This window comes from Temnothorax longispinosus, chromosome 6 (genome assembly GCF_030848805.1).
Source record: "Temnothorax longispinosus isolate EJ_2023e chromosome 6, Tlon_JGU_v1, whole genome shotgun sequence".
Classification (NCBI taxonomy): domain Eukaryota; kingdom Metazoa; phylum Arthropoda; class Insecta; order Hymenoptera; family Formicidae; genus Temnothorax; species Temnothorax longispinosus.
Window position 1 is genome coordinate 17,256,365 of NC_092363.1, and position 19,749 is coordinate 17,276,113.

Consider the following 19,749-nt stretch of genomic DNA (forward strand, 5'->3'; position numbering starts at 1 on the left):
TAAAACCAGCGACAGAGAGTGAGCCTCGACCAATGGCGGTGGAAGCATGGCGCTCGAGGTGTGAATTATACATGAGGATATATCCCTACACAGTCCTCGCCGCCCGTGTATCCCTTCCTCGCGCGCCGCGCCCCGCGTTGTCTTTCTTGCTCTCTCGTATATATTCACCGGCGACCACCATTCATCCGGCCAGAAGCCGCTTCTTGTTTGCCCGATATTCTCACGTCCGCCAGTAACATCTCGATCTCGAAACGGTAATTATATTTAGGACTTAAAAAAGGAAGATTTTAATTTTTGAACGACGAATCAGTTTACCTGGAAAATTACTGCCTGTGTCTCTCCTTAACATCCACTTCAGACGATTTATATTACATGATAGATTTATAATCTACAATCTCTGTCGGGATTCAAAGCAGATATTCCATTTAATTTTATGTGCTGTATAATTGAAGAAAAATATTTGAAAAGCAACAGAATACACGCGTATGTAAAATACAAACATACATATCAAAATGTACAATATCAAATTATATGAAATCCAAAACGAAATCTAGTCTATTCTGAAAACTGACACAAATTATGTAATATTTAAAATTACAAAGCAAATAATGTCTGTTAAAATTATATTTTTTTTAATCTTGGATAATATTTATAATATTCCTTTTTATGATAATAATTTTTTTACCGTTACTTTTTTCTCCCACACCACCGATTGTCATTTGTTCAACTAAATATCGCTTTTTGTTTATTCAATTTTGTCACGTCAACATTTCGATCTCATACAAAGCGATAATTATATAAAATTTTAAAAATTTGTACATTGAATCAATTTACTATCGTCCACATTTAATTAGCTTTTTTAAAGCAAATATCTGTTAGATATATAATATAGCTTCTTAATCTTTAATAATATTTATGTCAATTATTCTTCTGTTATTTCTCTTTTTCACTTATATAGCCAGACATTATTTTTCGTTTACATAAAAGAATGAGAAGTACATAATTTCTAAGATTCATTATCCTAAAAACACAATTTGCTGTTTAAAAAGTAATCTTTGCAGATTATTGATATACTTGATATATTTTGACACATATTTTTATCCTCAATCTTATTTCTTTCGTCATATCAAATCCTTCAATTATCTTTGGTACATCTTTCCATCTTTCTCTTCAAGAGCGCCAGTAACAATCTCAGGATTAAGCAACGAGATCTGTAATTCTCCGCTTAAGTAACGCGTGTTACAGAGCAAACTTAATTATCTCGGATAGAGAGCCGCGCACCTTCAAGTAATATCGACTTGCAGGCGTGCGTTTTACATATATGTGCATATCGCGGGCAGATCACGGGCGGTATCGACGTATCGCGTTGACGTACACGAAGAAAGAGCGAGCGTGGCTGTGTGCAACATAGAAAGGGAGCCAGGCACATAATATCCCCCACGGTATACGGGGTTAATCGGGCGATGCCAGTTCATTAGTCGCGCACGTAGGTATGTATATGCAACGTATAGCGTAGCACGCCGCCGCTACATGTGAGACCGCTCGGCGTGACGCTAATGGAACTAAACGATATCCGGAAATGGCGCGCCGCTGAGTTAGTTTCATTCGATTTCATGAGCGCGGCTCGGTCGTTTTCAGGCGGGCGCGCGAATGTCCGCGATGCCACGGCGGCGGCAGCCAAACGCGGCCATCGAGGTTTTTATTCCGATTCCGCGCGTCGTTCCCAAATCGTCCGTATTTGAATAAACGAATGAGCGAACGTAAAGTGTTTATTGACGTTTCCGGGCAGGCTGCCCCGAAAAATAATATTCCAGGCAACAGAGACATAGAAATATCCTCCCGAACTTACATAGAATTAAATAGCATATGTTTTAATGTGAAATAGAATAGCTAAGAAATTTTATTTTCTATCTAATGCAATTGTAATTGTCATTCTCTAACAGCAACAGATACTTAATGCCTCCACAATGCCGAATATAATTAATGCTTTCATTTAATATTAATTTATATGCTTTAAATATTAGTTAAACATCTTATAAGTAAGTTAGACACACTTAGTTAGCAGCGGAAGACGGAAATGACATCACGTTTGTCTCTCCTGTGTGACAGCTCTTTCACGATTAGAATAATTAATCGCGAAGCTAATTAAGCAGAGTTAATTACGCGAAGCGGCGAGGTACATAATTATTATTATACTGAGACTTAATGGGCTACGACTGCCCGATCGTTCTTGAAATCGGTGGTCGTGCAATTAGGCGAGATCCGGCACATCGCACACGTTTACACGTCGCCTCGCTCGCGCGGTACTCGCGCGGTAGGCGATTTTGCATTCGACAAAACCGAGCATTAGTCTCTATCAGCCTGTCCCGAATGGAATCGCGAGAGAGAGAAAGAGAGAGAGAGTACGGGCGGCGGGGCTCGTACTTCGTTAGAGCGACAATTAGTGCCCTCATTAAGCACAATATATATATTCGCCGCGTACCACCTTCCCGCGTCTTGCACGCGCCTAACTGCCCGATTATGCCGGCCCGTTATCGGGAACCCGGTGTGATTATCTCTCGCGCCGGGAGTCATCCCGAGAATCACTATATTCCTTTCAAGAGACTCGACCTCGTCGACCTAATTACCCGGAAGTCGCGCGAAATCTGTATAATCGGATTTGAAACTCGACTCACACGAAAGACGTGAAGGGCTCGTGAAAACTACAATGACGCAAGCGACGCAAATTAGAATAAATGCGATTGCGTCTATCGATTCTATCGAGAAATGAACAATCGCTGTTCCTACATCAAAATAATTATTCGAAGGTCACTAGAAATAATATAATTAAATTTAGAACTGATCGCAAGAGGGAAAGCTAATAAACGGAGTTGCGCGGCAGTCTATCGACTATTAATGATAAAATCCTTTCTTTTTTTTTCGTTAGATCTGCGTCAGCGAATTTCCTGGTTTAATTACGGTTTGGATTAGCACGTTTGCGCGGATTAGCTTGAACTACTATTGCGCCGAGGAGATCATTAAGCACGGGATTAAACACCGTGTGCCGTCTCTAATGCTCACGGCGCAGCCTCTCGATTGTAATACAACGCGAGCACATCCGCCTATCATCGCGTATGCAAATCTGCCTGCATATGACATGCCTGATGCGATTATCGAGAGCGAGGATTCTGGATCACAAGGAATCGAATTATGCGCTTCGATGCGCGCTATAATTGATATGCCATTGATTTGCGCGCGCACGGAAAACCGCGTCGGCGCGAGAAGTAAGGTAAATAATTGCGTCTCGCCGCAATTGTAAATCCGTCGAAATTTGCGAGTGTAAAAATGTTGCGAATTAAATCTATACGTGATTAAATCGGTTTTGCCGATTAAAAATTGCCGGTACTGGAATACTGCAAATATATATAATACGGGATAACGGTGCAAGTCGGACAATGGTGTAACAATACATTTCAATTATTATTCTCGAGTACTCGAACGTCCGAATTATACTCGACGAATATTGAAAATGTTCCGCCTTTCGAGTATTCCAACAAAAAAAAAAGAGAGAATTTCCTTGGATCACGATTATGCATACCTGCGAATCCTTGAGACCCAGTTTCTCAGCGAGCTTCTTGCGATCCGGCTTGCTGATGTACTTTTGTATCTGGAACCTCTTCTCGAGTCCGCGTCGCTGGAGATCCGAGAAAACGGCTCTCCTCATCATCCCCCGGCGTGGCTTTCCGCGCGCGTTCGTCGCCCATGGAAAGACCAGACCGGTCCCGGAAAAATCGCCGATGCTGCCCTGAATGGTCCCCGGAAACACGGCGCCTCCACCGGGCGTACCGGGGTGATGGGTTCCGGTCCCGGAACCAGCGACTGTTAACAAGAAGAACATAACGCGTTGATGTACACATTTTGCTAAATTTATTATAGCATTTATTGTAGCACTTCGATGTTACTTGTACTTTATGATCAGTTCGCTCGAGAAAGAAAAAGTGGCGTCAACATCGATAAAGAAAATTTAGAGGTACATAACGAAAAACATGTACAATATAGTATACTATATGGCTCAATAAAGAAAAGTTCAAAGAGAAAATAATCATTCGTTATAGCACTTTTATGTTTGATAGGATCTCGTAATCTTCAGAAATGTTCCATTACATTACAACTTCGAAAAATTTGAATTAAAAGTTGCAAACAAAAACTATTTTAACGTGCTGTGATAGAAACATGAAAATACTAGATAAGGTTTTAAAGTTGTGGCAACATTTTGATAATCAAATATTGAATCTATTATACCACAGGGAGATTTTAAATTAAACAATAAAATATCAAAACTATCGAAAATTATTGTATGTACCTATATGTCATATGATATTCAACAATTTTAATATCGGAATTATACTCAGCATCCTGAGAAATCATTGTGGTTCCACGAACTTTTGTAAAAATCCGTATTTTTCTTTCCGATATCTTGACTTTATCATTTTGAATTTCCATTGAGATTTGATTCGTGTTTTAACGATTAAAAAACACCTAAGTTGAAATAAAAATTTTGCAAATGTTTAATAGATTGTTAGCGTGGTTTCCAGCGACTAATTTTGTCAACTTCTTGACTCAATAATTTAAATATTTTATATCCTCTTAACCACAAAAATCTCATTAACTTGAATTTTCATAACAAATTCCTTTTGAAGATTAAAAGTTTTAATCGTATGCTTCATTTTAAGTGGAATAAAACTTTTCCAACACATCATATGCTGTAGCTGTAGCATGGCAAAATACATTAAAATAGCCGTGTCTCGCAATTTTAATCTCAAAATTTTTAAAATTTCGAAGTAATAGAACGTCCTGAAGATCGATGATTTGTATTCAGCATAGAAAATTACGGATTATCGTAACGCTTGGATTAAAAAAATTGTTTTTATTAAATCATATAATCAAAAGAAAATCAAAGAAAAATACACAATGTTATCGTGTGGACGGAGAAACCTATCCGACATTTACAAATTTCAGAGAAGACACTTAAATATTTTTCAAAACAAAGATCAAGTTTCTCTTTTCTATATACCTTGCTGCTTCTACCAATAAGAGTTTTTAGCTTATCGGGAAGTTTGGAAATCCGTTTCACGAAAAGACGTAAAGAATATCGAGTAAGAAAATGTGCGAGGAGAGTGCGTGAAACGTTACGCGAAAAGAAAAAAAAATCGTTCAAACATCGCATTACTCGCGCGCGGAGGAGCGGGCGCGCTTGATTCGCTCGATAGCGAATTGTATCAAAGTCATCTAATAACAGATCGGGCAATTGAATCTCCAGATCGTGTCTGCGCGATATTGCCAAGCTGAGCATGATGGTATTATCTGCACCGATGATATTTGCACGCACTTGTTGCATGCGTGCATTTTGCCTTGTGGCGGAGCATGTACATAATATGGTAGTGCTTTCACTGCACTTCATATGCACTCCATGTCCCATACGAGCCTACCTATAACAAGATATTCGATAAACCCCGGCGTGTGTGCGCGGCCCCCCGCGCACGTGGCCGCGCGCGCGCTCGCAGCCTGGCGCCATATGCGGAAGTTTCGGTTTTAAACGTTTCGTTCGGGCCCGTGTTTCCGCGTCTCTCGTCCGTCCGCGCGCGCTTGTTTATTAACTGCACGTGGAGTATCGCGGCTATACAAAATAATAAATACGCGAAACTTGCGAATGTCAATACACAATATACATGATATTTATCTATATACATACATATATATCGAGCTGCGTGGGGGGGTACCGATTAAAAAATATCTTAGTCGTTCCAAAACGCGAAAGGGGTAAGCTGAACTTGTGCTACTTCATACGGTCCACGTCACGGTGTGTTGTTCGCGTAATTATGCAAGTTTCTTACCTGTCAAATATGGACCCCTGTAGAACAGTTGTTGCAGCGTGTGATGAGCGTTCGGTGGTAAGTGTCGTTGTGGTGGTTGATGACTCGGCCTGTGATAAGGGTGATAAGCCGCCGGCCTCGCGATCGGCTTGGCGATATTGTAGCCCGCCGAATTTTGCAGATTTTGCAGGAAGGCGGGTATCGCTTCCGGCGGAAGCCCTTGAAAATTATCTGCACAGACAGAATGTTCCATGCTTCAATATTAGATGAAACTCAAAAAGTTACTATAATTCTCCCTTCGGCTTTATTCATTTTTCCGTATAATATCGTGTCACAAGTTCTGCAATATTCTAATTTGTTTCTAACTGTAGCCAAAAGATGTGCGCAATTAGCGTTATGTTATCGATTAGCGAAATAATTCAATAAATTATGTACGACGTGACTTCATCGATGATACTCCGTAAAAATATTCATATTGACGCTAGGCTCGGTTTTCCGCGAAAATTTCGATGCTTCCAGATACGGAGACGTAAATTAACCGCCGAGCGATTAAATATGGAACGCGCCCCGGCTGTGTTTCACGGTGAAATGTGCCCGGGGGTGGCGGATTTACGTGCGAGCGAATACCTAAGTCGCCGTATTCCTTCGTGTTGCATAATTCGGGCCGACACCCCCGAGACTAAAACCCTCCTTAACTGCTCCAGGCTGAGCCCGATCTCTTGTCGGCGCACGCTTCAACACCTCCGGCCGGAGTAAATAGCCAGACATTCGTGCGACCGACTGCCTCGGATATCTCTTTTATACGTCGTAAAACGCAATGCAACCGTGTGGACGTAGCATTTGCTTATGTGCGTTACGTTTCTTTACACGAAATTTTGCTGACAATTCATATTTTTTTAACGAAAATAATGGAATCAAGAGGGAAATTCTGCTATACGTTGTTAGTATATGATTATAAGATTCCTATTAATATTTATATATCTGCTTTTAGAAATATATATGTAACTGTAGTATTATATGGAATCGTTACTGCTGAAATTGTTTTTTAAAATAACTTTTATTTAATTAACGTAACCGCTATAGATGTTATATAACTTATTTCGTTTACATTATTACTAAATGCTAAAATTAAAAAGAATTTTGTTTGCTATCAAAGAAATGAACATTTTTATTTAAAAATAAAAATTTGAATTAATTCTCAGTCACTGAATAGCAAAATTTATTTTTTATTTAGTTTCAAGCAAACATTATTTAGGAAAAAATGTTAATTTCGTTATTTAACGTTAAAAAATTTTATTATTTTCGCCAAAAAATTGAATGATATTGTTTGACACAGAAAAAATATAGAAAGAAAACTTAAAAATAAAATAAAACTTTATATCATAATTATTAATATGTTAACATTAATTTAATAATTTTATAAATCTCCTCTCTTTTTCTTCTTCTCTACATTTATGTATATATACGCGTAATTTAATAAAATCTCTCGGTTAAATTATAACAATTCCTCACTGTCGCACAACGATACCTTCGCGCATCCCTCAGCAAAAAATTCACTGATAACACAAAAGTTAACTATGTTCCCTGACGCGTACCATCTCGAGGACACAAAGTACGAACATGAAAGAAAATTTGGTCGACTCTCCAGCCTTGCCCCCGATGAGATTTCACCCTCCACTAGGGCGAATTCTACCCACATTAATAATGCGCCTAAGAGGGCCAGTCTCGACTGTGCGATTTTGAACATGTTTTTTTGCAACATCGCCTCGCCACGCCCAGAAAGGGGGAGAGAGAGAGACAGAGAGCAAGAGAGAGAAAAAGAGAGAAAGAGAGAACGGTCTCGCTAAAAAAGTGACGTGTTTGAAAATAATGAAATAATGGAGGCTCTAGGCCGAAGTGGAAAGAAAGAGAAAGGGCGAGAAAGAGAGGGAGGAAAAGAGAGAAAAAGAAAGCCAATGAGAAAGAAAGAGAGAGAAAGAGAGAGCTCGCCTTGCGTTCGCAACCAGACAATGCCCTGACAATGGCCCATACACGGCGTCCCATTGTGCCATCGCGCTGTACCCCATAAAATACTCATCGCCTTTTATCGTTGTTTTCGTAGCCGGCCAATGAGAGAAGCGCGCTGCTTAGCCGCGACGGTCTAATAACCGGGCTTAGCCGCCAACGGAAACACTGAATGGGAATAGTTTTTTAAGCCGCCCCACCTATATGTATACCCGACACGACAGTCAGTCCCTTCGGTCCCCCCCCTTTCCCACCCCGTCGGTTCTTACCACTACCGCGCCCTTTCTCTCTCTCTCTCGCGTCACGTGAGATTAAACCTCCTGTCTGCGGTCTCGAGAAACTCCGGACGGCCCTCGCGTGTTGTTACAGTTGTGATGGGGCCCCCTCTCGCCCTCGTCCTTTTTTTTGTGCGCTGGGCTTAAGCAGCCCCCTCACGGGCCTTAGGTTACGAGGTTACAACATATATTCGCTGGTTATTCTTTCGGATTACGGTCAGGGATGCATTATTAACTAGATATACCGCGCTGCAGGTCTCCGCCTCGTAAATAGGGGGGGAGAAGACTGCTCGTTTACGGAGCGGCACACACGACGATGCCCCGTTTCCTCCGCGGAGTAAGCGTGTTTGTCTTAGGATAGGCTTGGCGAACGAGGATTTTTCACGAGGATCCGAAACATTTTTTTGGGATCCTGAGCGGTTGATCGACCGTGAAGGGAATAACGCAGAATTTGACGTGACGTGATTTGATAATAGAGAAACGTTTACTCTCTCCCAGTCTAATTTTCATGAGCCTTACGTATAATGTGAAACATTCATCCCGATTGATTTCCACGTTTACAATGATGTTTATGACATTGACGTGCATCTGAAAATTGCTGCATCTCTACATTAAACAGCTACCTCATATTCATTACACGTCACTTCTCAATCTCACTTCGCAGTCTCATTTCTCGATGACGCAAATAATGAATCCCGATTTTTTGCTCTCCTCCCGTTACGAATGGCACAAGTGTTATTTGATCAGGATAGATTTAGTAAAAATTGACGATGCCGACGTCGATGATTTTACGCCAATACTTCGTCGACTTTCGCTAAATATAACTCGATACAGGTAAACATTCACCACATCTGACTTTTAGTATTCTGAATCAGAATCATCCACGGTTGATTTTTCCTCCTTCGAGCTTTCTGTCGTTCCTTTTTTAACTCCCTTATTTAACCGACGAATAAAATGTGACGTTTTTTCCACGGCAGATATGCGTATTAAAACCAAGTCCGTCGTGCTCGACACACAGTCGATATCGAAAAATATCAATAATCGTTGCGATACGCAACAAAAAACATGGGCCGCGAGTGGCGGCTCGCGTGGGGAACGGGGGGAGGCGGCGGGGGCGGGAGGGGGTGAACGCAAGAGAGGAGGAGGGGTAGGAAAGGGGGAGGGCGGTAAATCGCGGGACGATTGGTGAAAATGCTATTCGAAATTCAACGTCGCTCGCCCGTCAGACACCGTCCCCCCGCGCGCGTCCCCGCGCGCTGGATCATCCGTCGCAGTTTCAACCCGCCCTACTCCCTCGCGGCCCCCTCACCCAAATTCCCGTCCCGCCGCGAGCGGCCCTCGCGTCTCTCGTCGATGAATTTCGAGTTTGTTGCCAATCACTTTTTCGCGCAATTATTTCACAACATTTCGACATGACGTACAAGCCCGCGGGGGGGAAGGGGGGTTGGTTACCACCGGGGTACGGTGGGGAGCAGGAGCAGAGGCGAGGATGTATACGCGAGGAGAAGGAGGAGGAGACGGGAGAGAGGGGAAGGACAGTGGGAGGACGGCGGGTACCGCGTTCCCGGTGGATGCTGGAGGGTCTATTCGCGGTGAGAGATCGGCAGGGGGGAGGAAGGGAGGGAGGGAGAAAGAGGGGTGCGGTCTCGGTCGGTACGCGCGGGGAATGAAGGGGGATGTAACACATGCACGTGGCACGGTCAATGCATCCGCTATCCGACAAACGCACGAAACTCCCTCTCCCTCCCTCCCTCCCTCCCTGCCGCGGCGTATCTCGAACGCACCGAATTTCCCCATTGCCACCCCTGCTCGGGCCCTCTCTCTCTCTCCCTTCTCCCGTCCGCGCGATGTCCCCTTTACCACCCCCGCGTATCCTTCTGCCGGCAGATGCGTGCAATTCGCCCGATGTTAAATTGCAACATTCGACTCTCTCCACTTTCGTGGAGCCCCACACGCAATCTCTTCCCTCCTCTTCCGCCCGGCCCCTCGCTTCCCTCGCGCGAGGGCTCTCTCTCTCTTTTCTCTCTTGCGCACAGTTTATGCATCTAATACGTCTACGCGCGTTTATCGCGCGCGCACACGGTCTTTATCGACTCGTGTCAATCATGAACGTGGGAGAGACGGGGGTGAGTGGGGTGTTCGGAGGAAAGAGTGACAATGAGGACACGCCGCGCCGGCCGAAGACCGGCGTGTATACGTATATGCGATGCGAGGGTCCGCCGGACCCTCGCGAAATGTTCGGGGATGCCCTGCGAATGACGGGACGGCATTGTAACCTTCGCACGGAACGACCTGTAATCTGTAACAGTTTTTCTCGTAATCGAGGTGACGGAGGAAAATCGACTCTTTTGGCTGAAAGAATCGGGAACTGTGAACTTTGGGATTGAGGAATAATGCGATAAACATGAATTTGCAGAGATAAAATTAACCGGAAAAGCATCACAGCTATATAGTGATAACGAGAATAACTTTCGTGGCATTATATTACTGTCACAATTATCCCAATTAATTCTAATTATCTACAGTAATATTTTAATAAGATGTTTTTAAATAAGTTACAAATCGAAATATAAAACAGTATTATTTCATTATGTTACTATCAATACTATTCGTTCTTGTTGTAAATTCTAAATTTTTGCATTATTACTGCTAAATATACAACATAATTGTACCATTAGGCATCTTGTTTTTTTTTTTTTTTTCGTAACCTCTCGCATTAATTTGCAGCGACAAATATTCGGCGCGACGAATCACGGAAGGTCAGAACGGAGGAAAGGCGCGACAAGCGACGCGGCAATACATCATTGAATCCTGCCGCTTGTCTAATATTATAGGCACCAATCGTAAGGGCTTAATATTGGGGTGAAGGTAAGTGGCGGGCCAGCTGACGCGACGCCCTGTGCGCTCTAACCCCGCACGCACGCTGCGCGACTCGTCTTGAGGGTGTGCGGATGAGATTTAGGGACCGGCGACAGAAGTCTGCTCGCGACACTGATTTGTGGTGAGCTTTGTTTCAACACTCTCCGATCACCGCGTGAAACTCTTCCCGACAATGTCTTTCCGGCGATAAGAGCGAATCTGCGATTACAATCGCCGATTGTTGACCCTAAGACGTACATATACGTACGTACTACTGGACATACTAACACATTCCATGTAATCTCTACTGTATTTCTTGCACGAAAAATAATATAAAAAAAAATAAATACATTTATGTTGTCTCTTTTGGAACTATATTTCCTCGTACATTTAATATATTTATCCTTCTTCGTTATTTGTAACAGCAGTAGCACGAGATCTAAGAATCATGTTCCAGTTAATGTATTGAAAGTCATAAAATGTCGAACAAAAAATTCGACTAGTTCGTCGGACAATATCGAAACCAATCTTTCCTTATTTCTTTTTAAAATATCTGCTATCGGGGTTTTTCATTTTTTTTCTTCTCTTTCATAAAAGATAATGATTTTATGATGATTCCGAATATTATGTTTATAATGCTTAATAAACACATCAATTAATGCTATAGTTATTATACTCTGTCAAGATAAATAAATTCTGCATTTCTCACTGTATTTTTAAATTATTTATTTTTTAAATATATTTTTTCCCCCTAGTTTCTAAAGTATGATTTATCAATTCTGTTTAATTTTTCTTTTCTTTCATAGATCATAAAAATTTGGTGGCTTCTGAGTTTACAATGCTTAATCAATTAACTAATATACTATATTTTCCATTATTATCAATAAATTATTCCCAATGCATCTCACAGCACTTATTTATGATTTTTAAAATATTTTTTAAATCCTATTGTTTACTTTTCTTTTTTACATTGCAAGAATCTCGCTAACCTCGAGGCTGTTTTGAAAACCTAAATCCGCCCCGATCAATCTCTCAGCAAACAGGATAACCATCAACTCGATTATGTCAGACAAATGTTTATCAATAAATCACCGTAAAATCTCTTTTGCCTCGTAATTAATTTTCCTTTCTTTTCCAAAGTTTCTTCTATTGTTTCTTTCTTTTATAGACCACAAAAATTCTTGTTTCTAATCTCCGAGCTTAAAATCGTTAATCGACGCATCGACTAATATCAATCATTTATCGTCATTTATTTGTAAATTAATTATCCTAACATTTGTCGATACTTGACAATATTTTTCCCTTGTTCTTAAAAATCCTTTTCTTTCTCATCCTTTCCTTCTTTTTTAAATTACAAGAATCTCGCTCTAACTTGGAGAACACTGCTTCAAAATAATTAAACCCTTCATCATCAGTTTCTCAGGAACTAATGCCAGGACAACTATCGAATATGCCACAGGTAAATGTTTATCAATGAATTACCGGGATGCGGCCTCCTGTCATGATTACCGCCGAGGATGGCGCTAACGCTGAACTTGAGCTGCGGCTTCTCCTTCTCCTGGATGGTCCTGCACGCCGGTCCGGAGCACTGCTCGTCGCCACAGGAACAGGCGGTGGTCCTCTCGCCTATTCTGTCGACGGCACGCTCGACCGCCGTCGCCGCCGCCGTCACCGCCGCCTCCCTCTCCCCCGATACGATCGTCATCTCATCGGACGTGTGCATGACGTTTCTGCATCCAAGGTCGTACCGTCTGTCTATCTCGATCGCGGAGACCCGCTCCCCCAACACCATCTCGTCCCTGTCGGCCGGCTGAAGACCACCGTCCAGCTCCGCGCCCGGGATCGGGTCCTCGTCCACGTTCGAGTTGCAGGACTCGACGCCGGAATTGGATCGATTGTCGATCCTCTCGTTGCAGAGCCTCTCCATCGCGCACAGCCGGTCCACCATCACCGGCCCGTCCATCCTCTCGTTCTCCATGTCGTACACGCCCTGGCTCCGGTCCAGGACCTCCTTCTCGCGCTGAAGGAACTGCATCCGGTCGTGCGGCCGCTCGCCGGACCTACCGCCGCCGCCGCTGGATCTCTGCTGATCCCGGCAATCGATCATTATGCGATCGCGTCCGCCGATCGGGCCGGATCGTTGCTCCAAATGATCCTGGACGATGTCGTTGGGGGAGGATCGGTCCCGAACGAGCCGGAGACTCGCCTCGCATTCTCTCTCGCGCTGTCGCGCCACCAGACTCGCTGCCCAGTTCAAGGTCAAGCTAGTGAGGTCCGTCCCCGGCGATGCCTTGCTCTGGAGCAAGTTCTCCATCAGGAAGGGCGAGGTCATGGCACTCTGCTGCAGATTCTTCAGCATCGCCGCTGACGAGGGGAACATATCACGGCTGCTTGGCTCGCTGACTGTTACAATTGTCGCCTCGGGACGATTCTTTAGTCGATGAAAGGATCGAACGACCTTCGGGTTCGATACCGATCAGCGAAATTAGCAACTATTTTATTTCTTACGTTGCGGCTAACCGATTTTCTCTTCATGAGTCTCGGGTGATATTGAATCTACCACTGTTTTGGGTACTTACTGATTGACAAGTGATTGCCACGTTCATCGTTCAAGATTCGCGCGTAGAACTCGATTGGAGATCACATCACGTATCTGCGAGTGAATCGAGATCGTCGAAGATCGTCATACAGCTTTCAATTAAATTATCGATCTTCACAAACTATTTCAAATCACTAATCACACTTTAGTATATCTTCCTCGATTTTTTCGGACTCAATGCTCGGGAGATTGGCAGCAGTTTTCACACGTCAAATAATCGCGATAATTGTTTTAATGTCACTGTCAAACGCCCGCGCTGACATCGCATGATGCACGTTGACATTGCAACTCGAGTATGCACACAGTTCGAGTAATATTCGAAAATATTAAATTCCCGTCGTGTGTTTTTTTTCAACAACATGTACTCGATTTGGAGGGAAAAGAGCAGGACCCCCTTTTCCCGCGAGATCCTCGTCGCGGAAGATCCCACCGTGCGGGATCGCGCGTGTCACATGATCGCGCACGCAGCCTCACTTCACGTCCGACGACAAGGACGTGCGATTTCGGCAGCGGGATGTCAACTGGCGTGCCTGCGTGCGTGCCTTCCGAACGCACGGAAAGGGGGGTTAGTGGCGGCGGCGGCAACGTGAGAGCATGCAACCCTCGAATGAAGGCCCACAAAGGCATATAGGTGGCTCACTCGTTTCCCCCCTCCCCCCCAATCCCCTCTCCTCGACCGCCCGGCGTCGCCGGCGTTCTCGAAACGCCACCCCGTACGTACGTGCAGGCAGTGGCCTTACCCCGAAGAAGGGTACGCGCGCCGAGGGGTGGGTGCTCCGTGTCCCTTCCCTCTCCTCCTCCTCCTCCTCCGACCACGCCGTTGCCCGTTCCACCCTCCGTTTCTCCGTCACCCCTTCTTTCCCTCTTAGGTGAGATAATACGGACTATAAGCCGAGCAATTCGGGGTTTGGCTCGCTCGGTAATGCCGTAATAAAATCATACTCCCATCAAACGGCGCTGCGCGCACCCCCTTGAGGAGCAAAGGAAAAGAGAAAGGCGGGAGGGGACGGGAGGGGAAGCGGACGGAAGGCGCGCTACCTCGGCGAGGAGGGCGCAGGAGGGGGCAGGGAAGCGACAGAAAGAGGAGGGTAAGCGGCTCGCCGCCTCGTAGTACCAAGGGTAGGAAAAAAGCTTGGAGATTCGCATTCCTTTGGTCTCAACGATTGGATTTTATTTGACGAAGCCGCCCCGCGGACCGTCCAATCGTCTGCCTCGCCGGCAAATGCCGGCCACGCCCATCTACCCCGCAGCACTCCCGACGGCACCGCTAGCCGCTCTCTCGCTCGCACCCCGTTTCTCGCGTACCGCCGCGCTCGCCTTTACTATACCACCCCTTCCTCCGGCGCTACACCCCGTTTGCTCTCTTTCGGCGGGTAGGGATTGCGGAGCGAGACCCTCTACGCTCTTATCAACTTTATTATCTCGCACTACCACCGGCAAGCGCGCGCTCGCGTACATCGGCGTTCGTGTGTGCTGCATAGACTTTGCGGGGCAGCGCGAGAGGGTACGATGTAATTTTCTTGTCGGTGTAGGTAATTATATTATCGCCGACGAGAGAGAGCCTTCGCAGCTCCCCTCCAAACCCACAGGTATAGTAATAATGATAACAATAATGATGATAATAATAATAACCGGCGGCGCGGGAACGGGGGAGGCTTGGCGATCGTCCACGACTTCTCTAGATCGCGTAATAATCACGCGATAATGACGATATCGATATTATGAAGCCGCGGGCTTATTATACCTATCCAGCATACAGCAGAAATGGGAATGATAATCGTAGTTTCTACGATGGCGATAAAGATTTCTTTCTCAAATGTTCGGCTTACTGAGATCATAAAACTTTCTTTTCTAGTACTGTACAGTAAATAATATAATATATGACATGTGACAATCTCTAGGTAAAAGATGCACGAGAAAGCCTCAAAATTTATCTTCTCTTATATTTTTGTAGATTCTTTAATTTTTTTCTGATATAACAAGATGATACTTTTAAGTTAAAGATTTTTTAATTTTTATTAATATACACATACATATATTACATATGTTTTATTATGTGTATATAAACATATAATAAAATATATATAATTTTATTTTTATTATACACAAATGTTTTTTTTTCCCTAAAAATATTGACACTTTAGATTAGATAATCTACAGTCACGAGATAATGACTTATGTTTGTTTCAATTTATTGATGGGGCAAGCATGCAAAGCCTTCCCCACATTTCCAAAAATAATGTATAATAACAACCAAGAAACACACTATCAACTACATGATCATGAGAGAGGTAACATATTCTGTCTATTATAATCAATTGTGTGTATTTTTGTATACGCGAAATTATTTATGCCTAACTCCATCTAGAGTATGAAAGTGACACAATCAGGGAAACACGACTGTTGAATACGACGAATGTGTTGTCTGGCTGACAGAACTGTAAATACACAGGTATAGCCCAATGGACTGTAGACTACTAGTCTAGACGTAAGAATATTAGAAAGATTAAAGAATCCGTAAAAAAATAGAAGAAAAGATGAATTTGGAATTTCGGACCATTACTATTTATGTACAAATATATTATACAAATATATACGTAATACATTAATGTACTAATTCTAGTCGTTAATAAAAAGTTTAATTATAATCTTAAAGACAGACTAGCAACAATTAAGAGAAAAAAAAAGAGATTTAATATACTCCACCGAAATTAGTAACAGCGTCCATTAGCGTCTACAACATTTCGAACGATCATATAGTGTCACGCGAAGCAGTGTCACACGACGAGACACTACGTTGCCGTCATTCCGCGCGCATAATTTCGCCACCCTCCCTGCCGCCCGTCTTCCCCGCGAGCCCTGTCGCCCGGGTCAACGAAAGTGACGACGACGTCGCGCGCGGGGGGGGGGGGGGGGAGCAGCCTCGTGCGCATTATCGTGGAAAGTACGACAGAGCACGCTGGCCGTCCACGTTTGTGCCGGAAGTGTCCGTAGGGTTAATTAAATTAACGAGCGCGCGACGCCGGTGTGTCATATGCGGACCATGCGGACGTGCGCGCGCGCGCTCGCTCGCTCGCACGCATACGCAAACGGCGCAGCGCGTTCCTCTGACAGCGCGTGATAAGTCTCTTCTCTCGATGCTCGCCCCAAGAATTCCACATAAAAGCGGCGTACACGAGGCCATACATACATACGTCCCTTTTAAACGCGCGCGAGGATAAAGGATCGCGACGAAGAAGGGCAAAGGGAGAACAAGAGGCAGAGGAGGGAGCGAAAGGGGAAGAGGAGACGAGGAGGACCGGGAGAGGGACGGGACGCAACGGCGTGCCCCGCACTTAAGTAGAGCCCGCCGTCTATTACCCGGCGGGGGTCGAAACGAAAACGAGGACGATGTTATAGGGTAGGAAAGAGCGGCAGAATAAGAGCGAGAAAGAGAGAATGGGAGAAATAGGGCCGATGAGGTTGGCGCAGAGAGTGCCGCGGGTTTTTCTTACACGATTTTCCACCCTCTGTAGCGCGCGGTGCACACGTCCACCACCGCACGTCCCGCCACCGCCGGCTCCGGCCACGTGGTGGTGGAGGGTTGGAGGCAGCCAACGCGAAGCGTGCACCGCGCGCCATCCTACTCCCCCACGGAATCCGAGCCCTCCCACCCCCGCCGGCTGGCCCCCGCAGCGGTGGTCGGCGGGGGGTGGGATGCTGCGACCACGCCTACGTTTCGGAATCACCTCTACCTCGTCGACGTCACGACTTATCACCCTCTCAGCGGCGGTGGCGGTGGCGGTGGGTTGCGGAGAAGCGATTGTGGAAGTGGCGGACGAAGGAGAGAAAGGAGAGAATACGAAGGCGGCCGCGACGAAGGAGGAAAAAAAATAATGAAATGAACATCGGGAGGGAATCGCGGAATTATTATACGAGCACCGGGGGTGGTCGGGTGCGCCGAGTCGGTTAGCTTATATAAATTGGGGGCGGCTCGGTATATAGGCATTTCCTCGGCGAAGGGAGTACAGCATCGAGGAACGATTCCCTTCGTACGCGGGGGTTCGGGATAATTATTCATTCATCCGACGTGATGGACCTATGAGCGGCCACAACGATGGCGATTTTCGTTTTAAAAATCTCGGTGATGAATAATCGCGGCTCTTCCGATCCTTCCATCCTATATAAGTCTTATACTTTCATCTATTTATCTTTCAGTCAAGTAAGTTAAATCAATACCTATTAATATATTGTTGAAGTACACTAGAGTATTAACAGTATCTAAACTTAATATCCTACGACAACTTAATAATCATTTGTTATATAGTAGAACTAATTTATATATCGCGCGATATACACTGCGTGAATCCACTACATGAAAGTCTAAGAAATTATTTCTATTCCCGTGTTATGTTGACAAAATAAAAAAAAAACAACCAATGTAATCTACCTCAATTACCCGATATAAATTGGGGACGCTTTAAATGGCGGTACTCCTATTACTCCACGAAGGGAGGAAAGGCGAGAAATGATTTATTTCGAGCGGGGATAAAGTAATTATGGACTCAGTTTTGATGAAGTGACCTGAATGATAAAGGGAACTTACATTATCGTGTTCATAAAGAATTCAATCTTTAATAATGTAATCATAACGGGGAAAATTTTGTTACATTATTGAATCAAATATGCCTTATTAACGTATCATATCTATAATATATAAAATGTATAATTAATTATTATATGTATATTGTATATATTATTATCATCTTAATGAAAGTATTGTTTTTACACATTTAACAATATTTCTTATGCAAAATTTCTAAAAAAATTAATGAACAAAAATGGTGTTATAAAACTTAACATGTATTAAATAATTTATTCTAAATCATTATATAAATCTTCTTAAATAAAATAACTTTAATTCTTTTTTTATAAACACACTGAATATAATGCAGTATATTATAGTAGAATATAATTATAGTAGAATTGTTATTATATTTGTTTTTTTAATAATATATATATATATATATATATTCCAATAAATTCCATAACAATGAGCACGTTTCTATGAGCATGATTCCTTACACGAACGAAATAATTCCAACGATAAGTGTAAACGGGACAGTCAACTACGATCTTCGTCTTCCCTTGTCCGTACTTCCGTTGCGATATTACCCTTATTTGCATCCTTGAACTTTCCTAGCGGCGTACCTAAACTTCTTTGTCGTACTTGCCGAGCTAATGCTAATAAGGATACCGTCTGTTTGAAATTGATATTTAAGCGGTAAGTTGTACGACCGATGGGAACATTAATTGAGACCGATCCTCCCACGAGAGTAATATTAGCTAACACTAACAATTCTCTCTATTACCACGAAGATTATAGAATATTATGATTATATTGATTATACTTTATATTATTATTTAATTTACATCAAATAGGATACATCTGTAGAATAACTGTATAAAGATTAAATTTTTAATTAAAAAAAAAAAATAATACTGATTTTTGGGGGAAAAATAATATATAGCAATTCGAAGTTTTTTAAGTCCGAAAATATTTTTCTAGAGATAAATTAAAGAAAAATGAGTACGTGTGTTTAAACAAGTTACAACTCTTCGACCATAATTTATAATTGTGCAGATATGTATTTCGGCAAGTATTTGGAGAATTACAGTATTAATTGCTGCAGTATAAGGAATTGTACGAGCAGGATGAGTTATTGTTGCAGTATAACACCGAGCACTCATCTGCGCTGCGGAGAATTTCAGGATTATTTCATGAAAGTGATCCTCGTCCCGATCCGGACAGAAATGACAGAAAAGCGAGATCCGTTCCGCGCGCCGCGGAGACAATAATCTGGATTTCCATTTATCACTCAGTTTACGCGATTCAACAGCTTTCTCTGACGTGCGCGAAACAAAGTCACGAAAAGTAAGCGCCGCGCGCCGGATAGCGGGATAATCGTGGGGTGGCCGGGATAATAATATTATTCTGATAGGGGGCAGTTATGAGCACATGACGCCACACGGACTTATGCGATGTCTCTTATCCCGTAACAATACACGTTGTACGTGTCGGCATACACAGTGTCCGAAAATTATCGCGTCTTTTTGGCCACGAAAAATTATGAATTTCCTTATCGTACTGAAAATCAGCATCCCTTTGAATTCTCTATTT

General features: G+C 43.4%; 1 protein-coding gene across 2 annotated transcripts in view; it reads right to left on the reverse strand.

The window, feature by feature from the left end:
* Dbx (homeobox protein Dbx) overlaps positions 1-14,207 on the reverse strand; it is a 38,590-nt gene extending 24,383 nt beyond the window's left edge. For both annotated transcript variants that reach the window (XR_011732340.1, XM_071780193.1), the window contains exons 1-3: positions 12,473-14,207; positions 5,874-6,083; positions 3,578-3,858 (exon numbers count right to left, since the gene is read on the reverse strand). Coding sequence is in view for 1 of the 2 variants with exons in the window: in XM_071780193.1 (XP_071636294.1) it covers positions 3,578-3,858; positions 5,874-6,083; positions 12,473-13,370 (1,389 nt within the window). In the remaining variant the exon portion in view is untranslated. The remainder of the gene's footprint in view (positions 1-3,577; positions 3,859-5,873; positions 6,084-12,472) is intronic.
* Positions 14,208-19,749: the final 5,542 nt, after the last annotated feature.